This window comes from Lygodium microphyllum, chromosome 10 (genome assembly GCF_053477565.2).
Source record: "Lygodium microphyllum isolate KBCC chromosome 10, Lygodium_microphyllum_v1.1.10, whole genome shotgun sequence".
Taxonomy (NCBI): domain Eukaryota; kingdom Viridiplantae; phylum Streptophyta; class Polypodiopsida; order Schizaeales; family Lygodiaceae; genus Lygodium; species Lygodium microphyllum.
In genome coordinates this window covers 95,205,128-95,228,918 of record NC_141144.1, presented here as the reverse complement: position 1 = coordinate 95,228,918, position 23,791 = coordinate 95,205,128, and the positions used below count along the sequence as shown (strand labels likewise).

The 23,791-nt window shown below is 41.0% G+C and overlaps 1 protein-coding gene across 1 annotated transcript in view; it reads right to left on the bottom strand.

The window, feature by feature from the left end:
* PAT2 (protein affected trafficking 2) overlaps positions 1–23,026 on the bottom strand; it is a 98,757-nt gene extending 75,731 nt beyond the window's left edge. Inside the window, exon 1 of the mRNA XM_087686599.1 lies at positions 22,676–23,026. Within this exon, the coding sequence (XP_087542725.1) occupies positions 22,676–22,897 (222 nt within the window). The 5' untranslated portion in view covers positions 22,898–23,026. The remainder of the gene's footprint in view (positions 1–22,675) is intronic.
* Between the last annotated feature and the right edge of the window lie 765 nt (positions 23,027–23,791).

Sequence of the window (23,791 nt, the reverse complement as noted above, 5' to 3'; positions counted from 1 at the left end):
AAAAGTCTAAGCAAAGCTCAGCACGAGCATTGCATTCGACTAGTGGGAGTTGGTTAGCTAGAGGTTCATATTGGACCTTTAAGTGGGAGGTTGTTGGGATATAAAGGCCCGGTAACCTCCATGTATAGTACACGCACATTGTACATGTGAACGCACCCTTTACGTTCTTTGTGTACCAACACATTGTTGGTACACTCTAATCGACTCGTACTTTCACTCTATTCACACTCTCTTCAGCCGTCACACTCTCACGCTCACTCCTGCTCGATCTCCATCTCTCTCAGCTGTGCCCCTGTTATCCAACATATCTCGCACTCCATTGCGCACTCTCTCCCCTTCAAAGCTTTCAACCTATCTTATGCACCAGTGAAGGCATCAAACTTCACCTCTTTTACACCCTCATCATAGTCCTTTACTACCCCTTTTAGAGTCAAGTTATTACACTGGCCTTTGTAAAAAGGGTACATTTGCTATATTAATTTCATGACCAACACCATAAGAAGCATTTGCATGAGCAACACTCATTCTTTGAGCACCATAAGCATTAGGGGGTGCAAATGCATTACCATACATGCCACTTTGTGCCCCAAGCATCATGTCAATACTACCATATATGGGGTTATGTATACTACCAACCATACCTGAATACATTGGGCTTTGCATACCATGCATCAGTTGCTACACACCATAAGGATATCAAATGTGAGTGCAACAATGGAAGCGTAGAAGACTGTTGCAATCACAAGAGAAAAGAGGAAACAAAAGATCACTGCAAAGGGAAAACTCAAAGATATGCTCATGAAATGGAATCCATATACCAAACACAAGACAGTCGCATACAACAATGAGTCACTAGCTGCACGGGGACTGGAGTCAGTGAAGTGCATGAGAATTGAGATACACAATGCTGAGATTTGCACAGTGAAAGAGAGTGAGTGCAGAGTAGAGAGTAAGAGAGACAAAGAGAGAGAGAGAGAGAGAGAGAGAGCACAAGACTCGATATGGGTACAATCTCAAAGTACCACTTTAGGTTTGTAATAATATATATATAGTACGTGTAAGGGTATGTGCACACTCGAACACCATAAAAGGCACGGTGACCCTTTATTCCCAATAACCTCCAACCTAAAGGCAAAGTGCCTGAAGGTAGAGAAAAGAATCAACTAAGTCTATGTATGTAAAAAGCTAAAATATACATATACTATCCAACCCCCATCAACTAGCAACAATGAGCAAACCGCTCTGCTAAAAAACCCTTCGTGAGAAGGTCTGCTAGGTTATCATCGATATGTACCCCGATAAGCTCAATGCTCTTGCTATCAAGTACATTCTTGATAAAATGATACGTCACTTGTATGTCCTTTGTCTTTGCATGAAAAACGAGATTCCGTGCTAACATGATAGCACTCTGACTATCACAATGGAGAATAGAAACCTTTGTAATGCCAAGCTCTCTCACCAGACATGAAAGCCATAAAGCCTCCTTGCATGCCTTAGTGGCAGCCACATGCTTTGCCTCTGTAGTAGACAATGCAACACACTTCTGCAGCCTAGATATCCAAGAGGCTGCTTCCCCTATGAACATGAACACATATCCTGAAGTAGACTTCCTACAGACAGGATGACTAGCATAGTCTGCATCTGTGAAGCCAACAACAGATGACTTCTGCTTCCCAAACAAATGCACGAGTCCTTTATGCCCTTAAGGTATCTCATGATACCCTTCACTACTTCCCAATGCTTTTTGCCAGGATATGCCATGTACCTGTTAACCACTCCCACCGCAAATACAATGTCAGGACGTGCAGCAACCGAAGCATACATCAAGCTACCAACAGCTGAAGCATAAGGAATCTTGGTGATCTCAACCTTTCCATCATCAGATGTAGAGCTGTGATCTGTACTAAGTTTCACGTATGGAGGCAACGATACACAAATGGCTTCCCACCCTCCATATTGAAACGCTACAAAACCTTAGTAACATACTCATACTGTAACAAATAGAAAAGACCTTGCGATCTGTCCCTGAGTATATATATGCCAAGAATATGATTGGCCTCACCAAGATCCTTCATATCAAAGCTCCTGTGTTGGCTTTGTTTTAAGGAGTCCAAAGCATAAGCATCCCTGCCTACAATCAGCATGTCATTCACATACAAAGTGTTCACACCCATAAGTTTATACACGTAGAGATTAAGGGACTTTACATCCAACAACCTCCCACTTAAAGGCCTGAAGTGGTACCTTTAAGCTAGCCAACTCCCACTAATCGGATGCAATGCTCATGCTGAGCCTTTGCGAGACTCTTAGTGAGAACATTTGCAGGGTTATCCTAGGTTTTGACCTTAGTCAATGTAACAAGACCATCATCCAAGACCTATTGAATGAAGTAGTACTCAACATCTATGTGTTTGGTACGTGTATGAAATATGGCATTCTTAGCCAGACATATAGCACTCTAGCTATCACAACCAAGCACTGGAATATAAGAAAAAATACCAAAATCCTTAGCCAAATAGTTTCCTTAGAAGCTTCTGTGGCGGAAATATATTCAACCTCTGCACTACTCAATGCCACAATTTTCTGCAACCTTGAACACCAAGAAATAGCCCCACCAGCCAAAGTAAAGGCATACCTATTGGTAGATTTTCTAAAGTCAAGATCTACCATGTCCGAATCACAGAATCCCTACAACTTTAGTGTACCCTTTCCATAGCATATACACTTTTCATGTGTACCTTTTAAGTATCTAAAGATACATTTCACTGCTTTCCAATGTGACTTACCAAGGTTAAACATGAATCTACTAACAACTCCTATTGCATGAGCAATGTCAGGAAGAGTTGCAACCATGGCATACATCAAAGAACCACAACCTGATGCATAACGTATGCCCTTTATAGCAATAGCAGCTGCAACATCCTTTGGGCACTCAGCTTTGCTAAGCTTTGTATGTGACGCTAAAGGCACACCAAGAGGCTTAGCATCAGCCATATTAAAACCTGTCAGGTGCTTTGCAGATGTACTTGTCCTGTGAGAGAAACAATAGGTGCTGCCCTCTATCTCTTTTAATACGCATGCCTAAAATATATTCAACTGCCCCCAAATCTTTCATTGAGAAGGCTGAACTAAACTGCCTTTTAAGAGCATTTAAAGTACTCTCATGCTTTCCTGCAATCAGCATGTCATCCACATATAAGACCAGCACAATAATTTTTAGTGTATAAGCAGTGATCTGCATGACTACGTTTAAATCCACAGCTGAGCATAAAAGTATCAAACTTTTTATACCACTGTCTAGGGGCTTGTTTCAACCCATATAAGATGCATTTCAACTTACAAACTAAATGTTCTTTCCCTAGAATAGTAAAACCTTCGGGTTGTTGCATGTACAACTCTTTATCCAGGTCACCATGAAGAAAAGCAATCTACACATCCATCTGATCTCTAAACCCAAAGGATGTTAAAACTAGCCTTCCTCCTTGGATAGGGTGGTAAATAACCTGATTAAGCACTATTTACAACAATTAACAAATTTAAAAATTGAAATGCACACTTAATCATATAATCTTGGATACTGGATACCCTGTTGGCCCCAAAATTAGCGGACCTTTTGGTATTTATTTAACTTAATTAAAGAATACGTTGATATACAATGGGATTCTCCCAATCCCTTTCAGTATTCCGACTCCCCTTGCTATCCAAAATGACTAGTAAGCCTTCAATCTAATTTATCCCTTGTTTGGGCAGTCAATTGGCCTTCATCTACTTTGATGGAGATGGAAAATCCCCCAAATTCATTGATTTGTTGGTCCCTCCACCTGAATTTGACTGAAAACAACTTCAACCCTATTGAATCCAAGTGCTGGATCTTCCAATTATTGGCACGCTTCCTGACGCTGCTGCTAAACCCTAATTTCTACTATAGGTTAGGGTTTACAATACAGAAATCTGAAATTTCTCAACCTCTTGTGATCTCAATGCTGTAATCTTCAGAGCAAGGCTGTAGAAAGGCTAGAAGATGAGAGAGAATGCTAACAAGAGAGAAAATTCAGACTTTCTTCCCCGAAGAACTAAAGAAAATCTATCATTTACTACTATTGCCTATCTCAACGACTTGTAGATGCAAAGAACTGAAGAAAATCAGTCATTTACTGCTGCTACCCTCACTCAAACAGCCTATAGATGTTATCACCTACTGTTGATTGGTCTTCTCCTATCCCTAGCTGCCTCAAAAGGTCCTCCAATGGTTGCAAATCAAACCAACAGTATCTCCTCCCTCTCTCTTGCAAGATGAATACACTAAAATGCCTCTCTCCAGCCTCTAAAGACGTTTTTTCATTCTTACACGGCATTTTTTACAAGGAGCAACCTTCCAAAAAAAATTAGTTTTTAAATACTGAAAATTAATCTAATAATTATTTTGGTACCTTAAAAAATAATCTAACTGTCCAATAATTTAATTGGCTAGACAACTTCCATTCTCCCAAGTGTCTCTGTGCCATCTTTGACCACTAGATTGGCGTTAAGCACCATTAGATACCGCTTCTCTATGTCACCAACTAACACTTATGGCCAAATGAATAACCTAGGCCAACAACTGATACCAGATACCACCAAGTACTTGCGCGGCATAATTTATAGCAACTTTTGCCTTTGACATCCCATGATTTCTTTGGGTCCCACGCTCATAAATTTACTGTGACCCCAGTTACACCTCACATGTGCAACATTCACTTAACCATGTGATTAAAAATTAATCCACATGTTAAGTGAGGTTTCAAAAATACATGTCCTCATGTCAGATGCAATGAGAGCAAACAAGACACAGAGCATAATCATCTTCACCACTAATGAAAAAACCTCCAGGAAGTCTATGCCTTCCTTCTGTGTACAACCCATAGTTACCAACGGCAGAAACGCCCAAAGTTAGGGAACGGGAACGGAGGGCCAAGCAGTCGAGAGAGGCACGAGAGACAGGAGGCGGGTCAAGCAGCCAAGAGAGGCGCAAGAGACTGGAGGTGAGCCAACTGGTGTGAGGCGAGACAAAACTAGATCGACGCTGTTTTTTTAAATTAATGCCCCGTTGCTGAAACGGCCGTTCCAAACACAGAACGGCCGGGGAACCACTCGGAACGGGCGGAAACAGGACAGGAAACGGGCTGGAATGTTCCGGTAGCGTTTCCTAGGCTCAAACCTCTCGGAACGCGTTAATCCGTTCCCAAGTGCCGGAACGGGCGTTCCCTATTTCTATGGTACAGCCCTTAGCAACCAAATGTGCCTTGTACTTGGGCTTTCCATCAATATATTTCACCTCATAAACCCATTTATTAGGGGTAGCTTTCCTATCCTTAGGCAAAGGTACAAGCTCCCATGTGTTATTCGCATACAAAGACTTCATCTCTTCCTGCATAGCAAGCTCCCACTTTCTCTTGTTTTCACATGACTGTGCCTCTCTAAATGTCAGAGGCTCACCTTTATCAATCAATAAAATACAATTCAAAGATGGTTAAAACCTCTGTGGCTGCCTTTTGACACGTGTAGACCTTCTTACCCAATGATTTGTATTGTTAGGCAATGGGTCTAAATCCTCAAGTGTGTACACATCATCACCTAGTTGCTGATTTTTAACATTTCCTAGCTGTTGTAACCTGTTTTCGACATGTTCTTCTTACTGTCCTATTCCATGATGTGCATCTATTTGCTGTCTATTATCTTCTAGCTGTAGCACAATAGGTTACTGCTCATTTTCAGCATCAGAAGGAATAGAATCTTCAGCTAATGCTTGCTAAATGGCTGGTTGTTCATGTTGTAATTTGACCTTCTTTTTCTCAAGGTCACCAAGTGTAGCATTTTCCAACAACTTTGCCTCATTAAATACTTCGTCTTGATTGCATACTATCTTCATGTCCTGAGGAAGCCAAACTCTATGACCTATCTCTCCCTCATCTCCATATCCCATGAAGATGCCCTTGATGGATTTCATGTCTAGTTTAGTCCTTTGATTTACAAGAACACGCACAAAGGCATCGCAACCAAAAACACGCAAATGGTCATATGAAGCAGGTTTGCCGGTCCAAATCTCTTCGGGAATGCAATTTTCCAATGCATGATTGGAAGAGCGATTGCATACATAAACTACAATTTTAAGAGCCTCTCCCCAAAACTGCTACATGAAATTAGTTGTGGACAGCATTCATCTGACTCTCTCACAAAGTGTGCAATTATATCTTTCAACAACGCCATTTGATGCAAGATTATAAGGGGCTCTCAACTCCCTCTTAATACCATGAATCTCAAAAAACCTTTTGAACTCATTAGAAATATACTCGCCCCCATTATCCGTTCTTATAGCTTTTAACTTAAGCCCTTTATGTGTAGTAACAAAGTCATGAAACCTTTTAAAAGCATCCAACACTTCCTTTTTACTCTTTAACACATGCACCCATAACTTTCTACTGAAATCATCAATAAAAGTGACAAAGTACTATACACTCCCATGTGAATTAACAGGCATGGTGCATACTTCAAAGTCTACTAAGTCAAGAGCATTGGATCTTTTAGTGATACCAGAGTAATAAGAAGACTTCACGTATTTTCCATATATGCAATCATTACAAAAATTGAGACCAAAGCCTTTAGCATCAAATCTCCCTAAAGACGTGAGAACCTGAAGGCCTTTCTAGCATATATGGGCAAGTCTTTTATGCCAAAGTTCCATCTGAGAATGAACTGCAAGCATAGCCAAAAACTGATCAGGTGATACTTTACAATGCAAATAGTACTAAGTCCCCTTTTTGCTGCCTTTAACAATCAGCATAAAGCCCTTGTGAACCTTCCAAGATCCACCACCAAAGGTGGTAAAGCATCCTGTTGCATCAAGTTGTGAAACTGACAATAGAGTTTTCTTTATACCAGGTGCATATCTGACATCCTGTAAAATCAGCTCTTGGCCATTATTAAAATTTAAGAGCCAAGTAAATGGTACCTACAACCTCTATTTCACATGCATAATTGTTGCCCAAGTAAACCTTGCCTAGGCAACCTGCAATGTATTTAAAAAAGAACTCCAAAGAGGAAGTAACATGAAAAGAGGCACCATTGTCCATTATCCATGATTGGGACAGCCCATCATGAGCTAAAAGTAAGGCATCAATCACCTCCTTTTAGTGATGTGCATATCACATGCTACTGCCATAACATCTATATCATTGCATGAGACTGCAACAAGTATCTCTCCAATGTCGGAGAGCTCTTCAATGACCACACTAGATGCAACATTTGCCTTTGCAACTTCTTTTGAGGAAGAGTTGTTATCCTCCTTTCTCTTTCCTTGCTATTTCTTTCTTTCTTGCTCTTTCTTGTAGTATCAACAATCGGGCTTTTTATGCCCTACGCCCACATTGATAGCAAGTAACATCCTACTATTTGCCCTTGCGTTTACTCCAAATTTTGCCTTTATTTCTTACATTACCTCTCTCTTCTAACCTACCTCTAAGATGATAAGCTGAACCAATGTTTTCTCCACTGGACTTTCTTCTAATCTCCTCATTGAGAATAGAGCCCCTAGCACCATCAAAGGTTAAAGCAGGGTTGTTGCTTAGTGAAACAACCAAAGACTCCCAGCTATCACGCAAAGTCATCAACAAGAAAATAGCCTTCAATTTATCATTGAAAGGCTGCAAACCAAAGCCCTGCAACAACTGACTCAAAATCCCTGTGAAAGCACTCAAATGCTCCGATGCTAGCTTAGACTCATCCAACTCCACATTCACAAGCTTGCGTACGAGATGCACTTCATTTATTGGAGTTATATTTTCATAGGTATCTATCAACTTTTCCCATATGGCATAAGCCGTATCAAGACGCTTAATCAGATACAAACAATTTTAATGTATGCAATGGCCTTCTTGTTGAGTCTAGCCCAATCCTCATCTATGATACCTACAGGCTTGATTTCCAAGAGAGTATCATCACAATCCTTGAGAAACAAAATGCCTTGCATCCTATCCTTCCACAAGTCAAAGCCAATGCCATCAGACCTCTTGATTTCAAGAAGGGATTTAGCATCATTGCTGCTAGAAGCATTAGTGGCCATTATTCAACAAAGTGCCAAGTACCAATGCTGTATTTTATGACAGTAAATATTAGGCTGAATATTCAGCTTATTTCAGCCCAAATTTTCAAGAGATAAGAGCAAGATTTGATCCAAGTTCATGTACAGCAGTAGAAGGAATGACTTTCAACAATATAACTGAGATTTCAGCATATAATCCATGCATACACCACTGCAAAGGGACTCCCACTTCAGCAATATCACCAAAAATACATTTGCAATAGTCCCAGATTTGCAAGTGATCACTAAGACTCCTGCACCATGAACATTCAGCAATATATCAACTCAATGGAAGCTGCCAAACATGTGTACTGCATAGATATGTGCCCAAAAGCACTTCTGATACACAGAAACACCAGAATTCTCTACAAATTCTTCAAAATATCACAAATGGGAGATGATAAACTCAAATTTCACTACTTACAGCACCAAGATTGCTTTGGCAATGTCCCCAATGTGCATTTCACACATCAATTTTGCAAAAATTCACAAATTTCAGCAAAAGTCCCAAAATTTCACTAATCAATCTACCCCACTTGCATTAATATGTGTTCTCGAGATCATAAAACAGGCAAATTTAGCAAAATTTTGCAAAGGACCCAAATTTTTCGGGTTCAAATGTGCAACAATGTCAATAAATTCAGCTCAACTCAGCAAAATTTGACTAATATATGAAAAGCCCCAAAATTTTCAAGACCAATGTGCACAATTTCTGCAATTTCTGGGTCCAATGTCACTGTTATGCATGACCAATATCAAATCTAGGAAAACCCCCAAATTTTCGGGCATAAATATGCACAAATCTAGGAGTTGTACTTATGCATGTGAATCCCCGTCAATGAAAAGGGAAATAGACTACAAGAAATAATTTAAAGAAAAAATGACGAAGAAGGGAGCCACTGAAGCGTGGCGCCCATTGACCTACCTCACACCTCGTTTGTCGCACCTGACTTGCTACCACGTCCGAAACTCGCGTCGTCGCTTGCTAGCCTACTTGTTGAGTCACATACCTATCGCGCCTAACCTATTATGCCACACCAGTCACACTAACTGCTTGTTGGTCTCCGTCTGGTCACAACAATTGCCCTATTGCACCACACCAATCACGTTGACAACCTGTCAGTCTCCCTCTGGTCACGACAGCTGTCGCCTGATCAAGTCGAACGCCTACTCATGCTCAACTAGTTGAAAGGTAAGCTACCTCACTCTTTCACGCACACATGCAAGACTGACTCGCACTGTCCTTGGAAAGCGCGCACACTCTTACCTCAACTCTAATGCCAGTTTGTTGGGAGGAGTGTGTAATGAAGTGCAAGACAAAAGTGAAGCAAGAGCACTGTTTAGAGTGAGAGTGAGAGAATCCCAAGATAAGTGTACCAATTGAGTATCGGTACACAAAGAATAAAATGTATTTATATGTTAGGGTACAGATAAGGGTGTGTTCATACCCATAAGTTTATACACATGGAGATTAAGGGACTTCACACCCAAAGGGACTTTACACCCAACAATACAAAGAGAATAAGGCTGCCATCTACTGCCTTCTTGGTATATAAGCAGTGATCAACTTGAGATTTATAAAAATCCCTAAGACTGCATTAAATGTATCAAATTGATGATACCATTCTTGTGGTACTTGTTTTAGCCCATACAAACTCTTATTGAGTTTACATACCATGTGCTCTTTTCCCTTTGCAACAAAACCCTCAAGCTACAGCATATAGATCTCATGCAAATCAGCATGTAAGAAAGCTATTTTTACATCCATTTGTTTGAGTCCCATATCTTCAGATGCAACCAAGCCCAAAATAATTCACAAAGTAGTCATTTTGACTACAATATAAAAAAATTCCATCAAAATCAATTCCATGTTCTTGCTTGTACCCTTTAGTAACCAATCGTGCTTTGTACCTTCGCAAAGAACTAGAAGTGACTTTCATTTTGTAAACCCATTTGCATGGTAGCAATTTCTACACTTTAGGAAAATGCACCAAATCCCAAGTGTCATTTTTCATGAGAGATTCCATCTTTGACAACATAGCCTTATGCCATTTCTAGCTGTCATTTCTCTCCATTGCTTCCTTGAAGCATGACAACTCACCACAATCAATCAACATGGCATAATCAGCCACATAATTGACACTAGGAACAAACCTATCTGGCTGTTTTTGCATTCTGGTCGACCTACAGACCCAATGATCAAGATTTGTTGGCTATCCAGCCTGCAAATCTGCATTAACAACCTGCTCTTTTGCAGGTTCAACATGCTATACAGTTGGTTCTTATTGTTCCGAAGCCATTTGTTCTTATAGAAGTTGTGGTACATCATATGCAATATCTTGTTGATCATTTTCAGCATCATCCCCTGCATTTTCAGGGCCATTTACAACATGTATTTGCTGCAATGTAGCGGGCATTCTTTGCTGTCCTATCGGTACATCTAGGAATACAACCCTTTTGACTTCCTCAGTCTTTTTAGGCCATTTATGCATGCAATTTTCCCAGAAGATAACATCATTGTTACATATAATTTTCATTTTTTCAAGATCACATAACCTATACCCCATTTCACCCTCATCACCATATCCTAGGAAAATACACTTGTAGGACTTTGGCCCAAGTTTGTTGCGTTCTTTCTTGCGAGTATGCACAAATGCCTCGCAGCCAAACACTCTCAAGTGAGCATACAAATATGGCTTACCCAACCACACTTCTTGCAAGACTTCCCCCCTCCCCCAAAAAGACATGTGTAGCAACTGAGTAATCAAGTGTACGGCTATCATAATAGCCTCTATCCAAAATCCATGAGGTAAAGCAGCATGTGACAGCATTGTACAGACCATGTCTTGAATGGCCTTGTTTATACGCTCTACAACACCATTTTGGGGTGGATTGTGAGGGGCGATGAGCTCCCTTTTAATCCCTTTGCTGTCACAAAAGTCTTGAAAGGCTTTGGACACATATTCCCCACCATTGTCAGAGCGAAGACACTTCAATGTCTTGCTGGTCTAATGTTCAGCAAGTGCCAGGAATGTTTAAATTTTATCCAAGACCTCATCTTTACGGCAGATTGGATAAACCCATACTTTGTATGTGACATCATCAACAAAAGTAATGAAATATTTCTTTTCCCCTAGAGGTAACTTAGCATCTAACATACATCTGAATGTACCAACTCTAAGGATGAAGACTTTAGAGAGATTTTTTTTGTGACATTTGAGCATGCTTACCATAAATACAATGATCACATTGTTCAAAATCAACATACCTCAAATATGGCAAATAACCCAAATGAGAAAGCTTTCATTCCAGTTTGACTCATATGCCCCGACCAATTGTGCCACAAAGAAACACTTGGCTGCTCGGTTATGGCGACTACATAGTCACACACGCTAGATATATACAAAGGATACAAAGTATCACTTTTAGAGCCCTTGGCAACCATGCAAGAGCCCTTACGAATTTTCAATTTGCTATCCCCAAAGGTGATATAATAGCCTTCGTCATCTGGTTGCCCTATGCCTATCAAGCTCTTCTTAAGCTAAGGTACATGTCTCACATCATGCAAAACAAACATGAAGCCATACTGAAATTCCAATTTCACACTACCAATATCTACAATTTGGCATGCATAGTTATCCCCCAAGTGGATAACACCACGTGCACCACCATTGTAATCAAAAAATCACTCATGATGTGGTGTGACATGAAAAGACACACTTGAATCAAGTATCCAAGTGTACATGTCATCAATAAAATCTATAATCAATGCATGTGCACTCAAAGAAGAAGCAAGGAGTACATCACTGTCATTGTCATTCTCATGAGTGACTACATTTACCTCCTCTATCTTCACACAGCTTTTCTTTACAAGTTGGCTGTCCTTTTTCTCAGCCTTGTTGTCTTTAGTGTTTTTGCTTTTGCCTCTCTTTCTTCAAGAGAAAACAGTCCCATTTGTAGTACCCTTTCCTGCCACAATGATGACACTCCACAATTTTGCGACGAGAGTTGTTACGTGCTCTATTTTCAAAATTACCCTTTTGCTGAAATCTGTCCCTAGTGTGCAATACATTAAAAGACTTGTTTAATGAATTATTTTGCATGTTGAGTTTTTCCATCAGCAAAGAACTTTCCACATCAAAATATAACAGTTGAGCATTTGAGTTACTCGAAGCTGTCCTAAAAGTATCCCAACTTTCATGCAAAGTGCATAGCAAGAAAGTAGCCTTGAACTCATCATCAATGTGAAAATCCAAACCAATCAGCTAACTATTGAGTTGAACTCATTCAAATGTACAGACATGGCTGTACCTTCCTTCACGCGAAGGTCCATCAACTTTTTTAGCCAATAAACCTTGCTGGCTGCATTTTTTTGAGCATACAATTCCTCAAGTCTTCACCACTTTTCATATGCAAATTTCAGCTTCTCAATGTTAAAGAGCAAGTTGTCTGACACTGAGAGCTCTATTGTAGAGCGTGCAAGCTCATCCAAATCATCCCACTCTTCTTGGTCCATACATACTAGTCTTATTCCCTTAGCTTTGATGGGCTTCACCTATTTCTTCTACACCAAGACATTGTAGCACTATTTTTGCCATATTTCAAAATTGTGTATAACCTCAAGCTTCTATTGGGTATTTCACTCACGCCTCACTTACGCCTACACTCACATCGGAGTGTCGGTGATCAATAGGACACTGGGGCACTTTTACTCTCGGTAGGAGAGGTTTTTTTCCCCAGACTTATGGTATTATTTCGTATGTGCTTATGACACACACTTACATGCACTTACCGTGTTCGGGTGTGAACACCCCTCTACAACCCTAAGGTTTAAGGGTTGTACCTTGTACTTTCAATTTACACTCTTTCAGTCTATTGCATTGGGTGTCATGCTTCACTCTCTACTCTCTACTGTTTTCTGTGCTGAGTTTCGATCCTGCTGTCCTCTCTCACATTTGGTATCAAAGTAACATTGGCCCTGTTCAGCCGAGGTTCCGTTCAGCTCAGCTCCGCTCAACCTGTGGGAGCTCCCCACTCAGTCCACCAACTCTGCCCCGTCAGATTCGCCACGACCTGCAGCAGCATGAGTTGCTTCTTGCGCCACACGCCAGGCTGCCTCTTGTCAGCCCTTGTGTTGCACGCCATGTCAGCTGCCTCGCCAATCCATCTAAAGCATCAACAACTCGACCTACTAGTTCTGTCTGTTGTGCCACGCTCGCCAACTGTCTCGAGCATCACCTCCATCCAACCAACCATCAGTCGCTTCGCTCATCGACTGCCAACTCGTCCCTGCTCGTTCGATTGCCCGACGTCCCGCCAGCTACTGCACGCTTCGCTCGTCAGCTCGCCTGCGACGTTAGTCGCCTCGCTCGCCAGCTTGTCTGCAATGCCCGACGCCAATCAACCCGTCAAAGGCGTGCCTGACGGCTCTGCGTTTTTTTTCTAGTATTTTTTTTAAATTAATCTCCTGCAATTTCTGTAAGCACATTTAAGTCCTAATGCAGCTCTGACAACTATCCAGACGCAGCTCCAACAACCTAAGCTCTAGCCTCTAGTACCAATTTGTCAGTGAGTGCACAAGGATCGAGACACACGATGCAGAGGTTCGCACAATGAGAGATTGTGAGTGCAAAGTAGAGAGTGAGAGTGAGAGTGAGCATAAGACTATGTGGATACGATCTCAAAGTACCACTTTAGGTTTTTGATAATATATATATAGTACATGTGTAAGGGTGCGTGTACACCTAAATGGCCCAAATTGTCAGAATAATGACAATAAAAAGTACCTAAGATAGTCAACAATGCCCAACCCATAACTACACATACCTTAACTCACTCGTGAGCTAACTAAACTACTAACCCCCTTTCTCAGATCATGGGTAATCTAATACAATACAATGATGCAATGATAATGAAAAATCATAGTCCATACAGCAAAGACCACCAAAATAGGACCATGGATACCCAAGCCATGGGTGATCGAGCCACCATCAAGGTGCCACAAAGAGAACCTGATGTTCAACCATGCCTCACAATAGCACATGTGATTATCCTATCACTATTGCCTCTGAGCATAAATGGGCATGGATTCCTCACCTTCAACCAGACCACCATAATGTCCCCTCAAGTGAGCTCTGACTAGAAGCCAATCCCGCTCTCTGTCAAGACACAACCCATCATGAACCTAGATGTCAACCCCAGCTCCAAGATTTCAAAGGCTACTAACTAGACTTCAATCGATGCACCAAGGTAGTCCCTCTCTAGAACCTATGCACCTGCATACCTGTATAGATGAGGCTCACCTATCCCACCTCATTACCCTCTCATGCTCCCTCTTTAGCACCATGAGTCATGAGGGATGACTACATCAACTACACTAGAAAGTAACAACAGAGGCTACTAAGCCCTTCCCTTGATCTAAAAAAGAGAATAACTTCCACGTCTTGGCCTTCGCCTTGATCCAAGAATCCAAATCAGAGTCCAAGGAGAAAGATGACTCATCAGAGGAGCCTGTATCGTGCTTCTTTTTTTTCTTCGAAGCCACTAACTCCTTACAATCCTTGCAAAAATGTTCTTCTTACCACAGTGAAAACACTTGGCCTTCAACAACTTCTTCATATCACCTCTCTTTAAAGCTACATATGTCTCATCTTGGCCACCATGCCAAGATGGAAGCCTCCCCTATAATTGCAATGATGCCTCATGCTCAAGCACCATCGAGGACATATGTATAAAGCTCACTTACGTCAATGATATTTGGAACCACAAAGCATTGGTATCTCCAATAAACTCCAAAGAGCTCTTGTTAAGCACAATCCCAATGAGATGAACCTCTAGAAGCACGGACTGGGTTCAACAAAGCTAATCTTGTACCTGTGTAACACGAAGTAAGAATGATTGGACAATATCCTTAGGCTCAAACTTCATCTATTGAGGCTTCTCCCATACCGCTGAAGCTATCCTACAAGAGAAAACTGCTCATAACACCTCTTTAGAGATACATTGAAAAAGATCAAAATATGAAGGTGCATCATCGAAATCCCAAGTAAGGACAACTTCTTCATGGTTGTCCTGGTTCCAATCATTAAGAAAAGGAGTAGGGCGCTAAGGACACTCAATAGCTCCATAAACCTTGTACCATAATCACTTCTACATAAACCATACGTTCATAACAACACTCCATGAAGTTTGTCATCAGTAGAATAGCAAGGAGAAGCCATTTGGAGAGAATGGGAAGAAAAGATAAAGAATAGAGAATAGAGAGAGTATAGCCAAGCACAGCACAAATTGCACAAATGTCGAGTTCACAAGCAATGTAAAGAAGAGCTGATTAGTAAACGACTACAAAATTTGAGATAATTGGGATGAAAATAGTCAAAAAACCCTATCCGAATGTTGGAAATGTTGTCGCCCAGCTTGCACAAGCATTAAATGCTGAAAACATAGAAGCTGCAGATCAAAACACAAACAGACAAGCATTAAATGCAGGCATCAGCATTAAAATAATGCAAAAAAACAAAAATGTAGGCAACTGAGATGAAATGCTGACTACAGGGGTAGAAAATCAGCCCGATTTGGAGCAAGGACAGGTCACTTGTGCTGCAGAAGACAAGAAGATTCAAGAGACTGATCGGTGGCAAAACAGTGTGAGGGCAGACTGTCCACAATAGAAAAGAGCACCCAGAGCCCGAACACAGATGTCTAATACCATGTCAAAGGTGGGTGCAACAATGGAAGCGTAGAATATTACTATAATAGACTGCACAACACGAGAAAACAGAAAACAAAAGAATATTGCAAAGGGAGAACTCAGAGATATGCTCAAGAAACGGAATCCATATACCAAACATGGGACAATTACATACAATAGTGAGTCACTGACTCCATGGGCACAAGTACCATCTCCTCTCCAACAGGACCTGCTTTGGGAATTTGCAAGTAGATGATGATGATACAAACCGAGAAGGACGAAGCCAGAATGTATAGACATAAAATAATGCCAACAAAATAACAAGTCGACCAGCATAAATATGCAATCGGCCAGCAATAAATGGCCAAAATCACCAAAATAATGACAATGAAAAATACCTAAAATAGTTTGCAATGCCCAGCCCACAACTGCACTTGCCCAAACTCACTCATAAGCTGGCTAAATTGCTAACAAAGGAGTTGTGCCATACATCCCCATATGTGGTCCTTGACCCACCATAGCATGAAAAATAGTATCACCACCAAAGTATCCTAGCTGTCCCATACTTGTATGCATGCTCAGCTGTCCAAAACCCATTGGATAGGCACTACCAAGATAGCCTTGCACTTGCATATCCAATCCCATTGATACCAATTGCTTTTACTCATCACCAATCTTTGATGCATCTTCAGGCTATGATGGCTGCCCTTTGGGGGGTTTTTCATGCCCCAATGCCTTTGAAGATGACATTTTCTTCTTGCCCTTGCTGTCCTTTTTAGGAGAGTTCAAAAATCTCTTGAATTGTGGACCTTTAGCCAATTGAGCATAGATGTCAAATGATGCCTTCAACCGAGCCTTAAATTAGTCATCATATTCTTCATCTCCTTACTGGTGACCCACATCATGTGGCCTAGGACCTACTTCTTGGTCAACCACATTTTCTCCTTGCTGTCCATGTTGTAGGCATATTCCAAAGATTAGGCTTTGCATTTTTCCTTCATTATGTGCATTTTCAAACTAAGATGCATCATCACTAGTTGACCCCATCTCACTATAATAAGACATACTTGTTGCAAATGCTCAACAAACATAATTTCAGCACTAAAGCAAAGCTTTTGACCTTTATCCAGGTGCCTCGGGCCCACCAAGTCAAGGGAATTAATGGTATCTCAGCAATGAAACCATAAAACCAACCTTCGTCCTCGAAAAGGCTAGTACTAACTTGAGTAATCAATAATTACAAGAAGCAATTAAAGTACATAAATTGAAACGCATAATTACCAGTTAAACTTGGACAATGGATAGTCTATTGGCCCCTAAACTAGCACCCCTTGTGGTATTCCTTTATCTTTTATTGCAAATAGATGGAGTACACTGAGATTCTTTAATCTCCTCCGCATATCCAACTACCTCTTGCTGTCATAAATGACCAACAAGCCTTCCAACCAATTTGCCCCTTGGTTTGCACAGGGATTGGCCTTCAATTGTGCTCCTTGGGTGACAAATTTAGCCCCAAATATTGAGGTGTCATAACAGGATAGAAAAAGAATTTGTATCCTTTCTATTATTTTGTATATTTAATTGTCTATTAAATTTGTTTACTTTATACTTACTACATATAAAGAAAAATGCATTAGAACTTGCCATTGATGAGTGACCATCCGTTATGGTAGACCCATGCAACAAGTTATAGAAAAGATAGTACACACTTCCACCCATACGACTCAATTGGGCGCTTGTGACCAAAACTAGCATACCAAGGTCAAGCTCGCACACAGAAAGGATTAATGCCTTGAAAAGTGGGCTCAATTCACTAGAACAAACAATTACAATCAGCAAGATGACATAATCATGAAATGTTTGTACAATGTGCATGCATAGGCTAAAAGCTTAAATTGCATATATCTTTGCATAGAAAACTTGTATAAAGATTTCAATACTATTTTTGTACTTTAAAGAGCTTTCACATGACATCCATATTGGGGGGATCTCTCAATTTTAGGAGCCTCGAATCCGTCTAAAAATGTTAGTTCTAAAAAATAAGAATGACAGTTTTGAAAACAATAAGTTTTATGTTCTAGCAATACTTACTAAATTTGGTTATTTCTATTCTTGACAATATTCACCACAAAAAGAAGGGCCATAAAAAAGAGACAAGTGCCTTAACACTTGTCATACAAACTTCCAAGTGTCCCACCACTTGTTACACCTTATGACATGTGGCTAGGCACTTGTCTTATGCTACTCCACTTTTGTTTTTGTGCTAGCTTTCCCCTTTCTTCTGTAAAGAGAACTGATACTTCCTCATTCTACATCAGTTTTCTTGGCTGTAAACTTTACTCCCATATTCCCTACTCTTTCACTGCTATTTTACAGGACAGCAAACCCTCCTCGAGCACTTTTTTCCTTTCAAGAACAAGAAGCAAGCCATATCGATGTATTGTTAATCAACAATTAAGAATAGCTGATTTTCCCTCTTTCTACTCACCTCTTTTGTAAAGAAATCTCTTGTTTTTACTGCATAGTAAGTGATGCATGTGTGGATGTATATCTTTGCATGATCTTGTAAGAGTAGTAACTACTACTATATCTTAGGTCGATTGTAACCAAGCTCTTCCCTAAGGAACTTGGGTTGAGCAAAAATACATTCTTTTGCGAGGATTATCCATCTTTAATCCTCAATCTTATCTCCATTACTTTTATGTTTCCATGGCTGTAATTTTTTAAGTAATTGTTATATTCAGCTTTAAGTATTTATTTTCTTCATTTCTTGAAACATTAAGTCTCGAAAACAAACGAATATTATAATTGTTAAGTATACTATATTGTTCGAGACATTTACAGTAGGTTGAATGGCCACTTGGATCTCCCAAAATTGCCCCAGTTTTAGTGATTGAAATTCTAGTCTCTAGGCCTTCAATCTACAATGAACAAGGAACAAATGCTAAATACATGAGGAGAAATGATCAATCCTTCCATGTAGCCAATAGCATCAATGTGAGGGCACCAAATCAAGCTAATGATGATAGCAGCACTAGAAACGGAGGAGAAGACCGAAGTCGAAGTGTGCACCTACAAACCTGCAAGGGAAGAATGAGAGATGATCTACTAAGTGAGTGGAGGATGGCTATAAATAGCTAAACACTCCTAAATCTAGCCGACTTGCTATTTGGGCCCTTTAAAAGGGCCAACCAGCAATTAATGTAGATAAAAATGTCAAATGTGCATGAAAAATTCCTGGCAAATATAGACAATGTTTGACAAGTGAAGGCATACTAATGTATACAAAAACTGTCAAATAAATGGGCACAAAATCCCAACCGGAGGAGAAAATGCATTGAGAGGCAATAAAATGGTTGCTCTAGAATGTGCTACCTCCTCCGTCAAAATAAGTGACAGACAGGTCAGAGCTCCTAAAATCCTCATCTAACTTAGACTTAGGCTCATAGGCAAGAAATAACAAGGCATAACAATCATGACTACTAACACCCCCTCTCAAATCTTAGATGTGGCAAAAGGCCAAGGAGGAAACAGATCCTGGGGCAGTAAGAGGAAAGCCAATGTCAATGAAGTCCATCAATGAAGACTGCCAATGAAGAAGCTTCTCACAATCCTGGGAAAACCCCTCTAAAACACTAGGGGCTAGGAAATCCACAACCGCATCACCAAGATCATCCCCCTCTGAAAGGAATGGGGGGTACGAGAGAACCACTGAAGAAGAGGGTAGGGGATGGAAAGAAACCTGTGGAATAAAGGGTGCGGTGCACAAGCAGGAACAGGTGTAGCAATAGACCACTACCTCGAAGGGCCTTGCATAAGAGAAGGGAAATAGAGCCTGTAAAGCCCACTCTCCTACCAACCTATCACGACAACAGCCCCCCGATAGAAGAGTCCTCAATACAAACGACCTACTCAGTGAAGACAGCCCGAGTACCAAGCCTAGTAAGGCCATAAACTAAGAGTTGTCGAAAACCCAAGTTCGAAACATAAAGGGCATGTGAAAGGGAGCTCAATGCGCAATCAAGAAACAAAGGCATAATACCAACCCCATTAATAGGCACCAATACAATGTCACCAACAATGACGAAACCCTCAAAAGGGCATAGTTCCTACAACAGTTCACCTCGTGGAGTCATATGACTAGAGACTCCACTATCGACCAACCAAGGCCTCTCAAAAGATAAGGCAACCACTTAAGAAGGCTCCTCCAACTCAACAATATGAAAAAACACCGACTCATGGGTAACTGCTGGAGTAGAGGTTTAAGGTTCAAATGTTTTAGCTACATCCTTTGCTCCCAGGCGAAGATGAGGGTACTTCTTTCAACATTTATCATCTAGATGTGTCCCCTTCCCACAATATGGTCACTTAGGCTTCTCCAAGTCAGAGTCAAAGTCTAAAAAACTCAAACTGTCATTTAGCCTTTGATTTCCCTTTCTTCTTCTTCCCCCCAACTGAATCTACAACTTTGGGCACAACATCTATGGGGCAAGTAATAGGCTTACAAGAACCCATTTTAAACTTTGACAAGAGCTCAAAGATGTACCTATGCTATGGGATAAATACGCCTAGAGGAAGTCGATCCATCTCAAGACTTGGGAGAAAATGACACTCACTAAGATTGATCATGTCAAACTCCTAGCGAAATATCTCGCATGTACACTCCACCTCCTGTGTATGGCTGCCCATCAAAATAAGGTCATCCACATAGAGGATGACAAGAATACAACCCTAACCATTCAATCGAAAGTAGGGATGGGGGTCATGATCTAAACTATGAAAGCCCTGCTCAAGAAACAAGCAATCTATCCGCTAATACCAAGCTCTCAAAGCTTGCTTCAGGCCATAGAAGGCCTTCCACAAGCGGTACACATGATCCTCCTTACCGAGCACACTAAAACCTAGAGACTAATCAACATAGATCTCCTCCTCAAGAACGTCATTAAAGAATGCATACCTCATGTCCATTAGATACACAACTCAAGAGGTAGTGGCTACAAGAGCTAGAACAACTCAAACAGTAGATATGCAAGCAATAGAGGCACAGAGTTGGGCATTATCAATGGCATGGAAAGTGACCTTTAGTTGTTTTTCCTTTTGAAGTGGCATTTTGTGTAAACTTAGTGTTGATGTGGTAGGGGCCATGGCTAGTTGGGAACTTTGTGTGCCCCATAATGCATATACACATGAGAGAGAGATTTAGAGGGGAAGAAAGAGGGCAACATCACCCAAAACTATTGTAATTGGTTCATCTACAAGCACACAAATGCCCAATTGAAGCTTTGAGCATTGAATAGCTAAAAACCACAAAGTTTCCATGGTATTTCAACTCATCAAAACTAGTTTCAAGGTTGGCCAAATCACAAAGATATCGGAGAGTCGTTGATGAGCTAGATTGTAGTAGAGGCAAGGACATAATGTGTAAACTGTGCCCTTATGACTTAAATCTTGGAGGATAGAGAGCCTACCACTCTTCAAGAGGCTCCAACACATCCAAGGTGAGCTTGATTCTATCAACTGTAATGAGATATGGGAGTTGGTTGTGCGTCCAACAAGGTGGAATGTGATAGGTGTGAAGGGGGTCATAAAGACCAAGTACTTGTCTGATGGAACAACTTTCCTTGTGCTAAGAATCGGTATTTTCAAAAAGAGAAATGATTAACATCAAATAGTTACCCTTGGATAGGCATACATGCAAAATCACCAAAAAAATGTCAAGATAAGTCAAATGTTAGTATGCCACATGCTAGCTCTAGAAATTAAAAACTAGTTGAAATGTCTATTTGGGTGATTACACTCCTCTAATTCTATTTTTGCCAATCATTAAGACGAAAAGGTTACTAAAGTGGATATAGGTAAAAATAGATTGAACTTTAGGAATGACCAAATCTGGAGTCAATTAGTCCAAGTGGTTTATTTTCTATCAAATTGATGTGTTGTCTTGTGTGAAAATTCTCTTGTTTGCACTCATTTTGTATTGCTCGATAAGGTATACTCCAAGTGAGAGATCTCTATTGGCAAAATCTTACTACTCTTGGAGTTGATCGGTGGCAATGAAGAGGGACAACTCTAGTTTGCAAATGCTTACACGTGGCACACTTACACTAAGGGCATGCTCCAAATAAACCTTTTTCTCACCTAGTAATCATGAACCAGCTCAAAGGCACCCCACCTTTGTAAAATTGCAAACTTCAAGCTACTTAAAAGTCGCGCATGATGCTACCCTTCCAAGGCTACGAGATATATCTTCTTGAAATTCCCTAACTCAAGACTTGTCCCCACTAGAGCTTGGTTCACAAACAAGATGGGAACCATTTCCCACATTTGCATGTTTCCATGGTGTTTGGATTTGCAATTGATTTCGGAACCCAAATCTTTTCAGCCCATGGGTGAAGGCATGGTCCTAAAAGGTTCGCAACCAGCCCACGCACCCTTTTTTCTTATCAGTCTTTTCTCTTTCGCAGCACAGATTTCGACGCTATGAAAATTGCATTTTATATGCCGCATAATACGTTGCGCGTGCAATCAAGTCTTTACAGATTCCCAACCAATGGTCGAACTGGTTGGGAACCATAATGGTGATGGGAACAGGTCCTCAAGCTCCTACAGTCTATGACACGAGAAAATCATGCTATCTTTCCAAGGCTAGATATTGATTATCAGCCAAGCATTCCATACCGTTAAATCCATTATTCAATGTGACGGTTTTATGTTCGATCTAGAAACATAATGATTGATTTCTCTCACCTACATGAGCCGCATTTGTGCCTTAGAGGAAGCGTGTATTATTTGTTTCTGTTGCATAAGAATGATGGAGTAGTATTATGATAGGATAATCAATGATCATGGATCTGCGATTCCAGACTGACCTGGGGGAAGAAGGAGGAGACGTCGCAGCCCTGAGACATGAGGGCCAGGAGACGTTTCATGGCCTCCACTTTCTCGGCATCGAACTTGCTGTCGAGGAGCCTGACGATGTCGGCGTCGTGAGGATCGTCGTAGAGATGGGCGTCGGTGCCCACCTTGAACACCAGGGACGAGGCGCGCGTGAAGCTTGCAGCTGTGGACGCGAACTGCGGGAACATTGCCATCCCTCTTGCTTCACCCGAGTGAGCACGCACGCAAAAGGACTTACTTACATAGAGAAAGAGACAGACAGACAGACAGACAGAGAGGTAGAGATGTCTGAGAATGCTTGTCTTTTTGATTCCTAGTCTATCTGTTACTTTCGCACTTTCCAAGGCTAACTTACAAAACAAGGGTAGGAAAGTTATTAGACCGGACCTATGTGGCAAGATTATAGGACTCCCAGACCTATAGATGATGAGTGGGCCTAGAAAGCGACTTATATTCTCTTTTGCCCTTAGAATTTACTCTCCTTTTTATACAAATTCAAAGGGTGCTCAGAACCTTTCTATCCAGTCATAACTCATAGCTTATTCTCTCTCACAGCACTGCTCTTCGTGGACCAAAAACACTCATCAACCATCTCTCTCTATGTTTGTGTCTCATATAAGTTTATCTTCAGCTCGCATACGACATGAGCTCCAGCTTCAATGGTGGACCATGCCACATTCTTGAGCAAGAGGAAAAGAAAGCCATTCTCCTTTCTCCATTAAACTTTAGTCCAAGCTTTGAGTTTGAGCTTAAGTACACCCTTTGTGATACATTGTGGTAGGTGGCCACAAGTGCAGCAAGCAAGTGGGTGTGAAGAACATGTGTCAAGCTCAGCATCATGTTGGATGGGTGGCAAGGCAAATGAAAGGGATATAGGGCTTAGCTCAGCTTTAGCAGCAGCATCTCCCACCAACATGTTGGGCAAGATGTAAAGCCTTAGCAATATCTTGAACTACAACACTAGCATGCTTTATAACTTCATCTCCTACCAACATCGGCAAGCTTCTCCACTACCATCAAGCATCCCTGTGGGTTACTTCCCATGGCTAAAGGGGCATATAAGCACATGGTGCGCAATCAAATGGCCA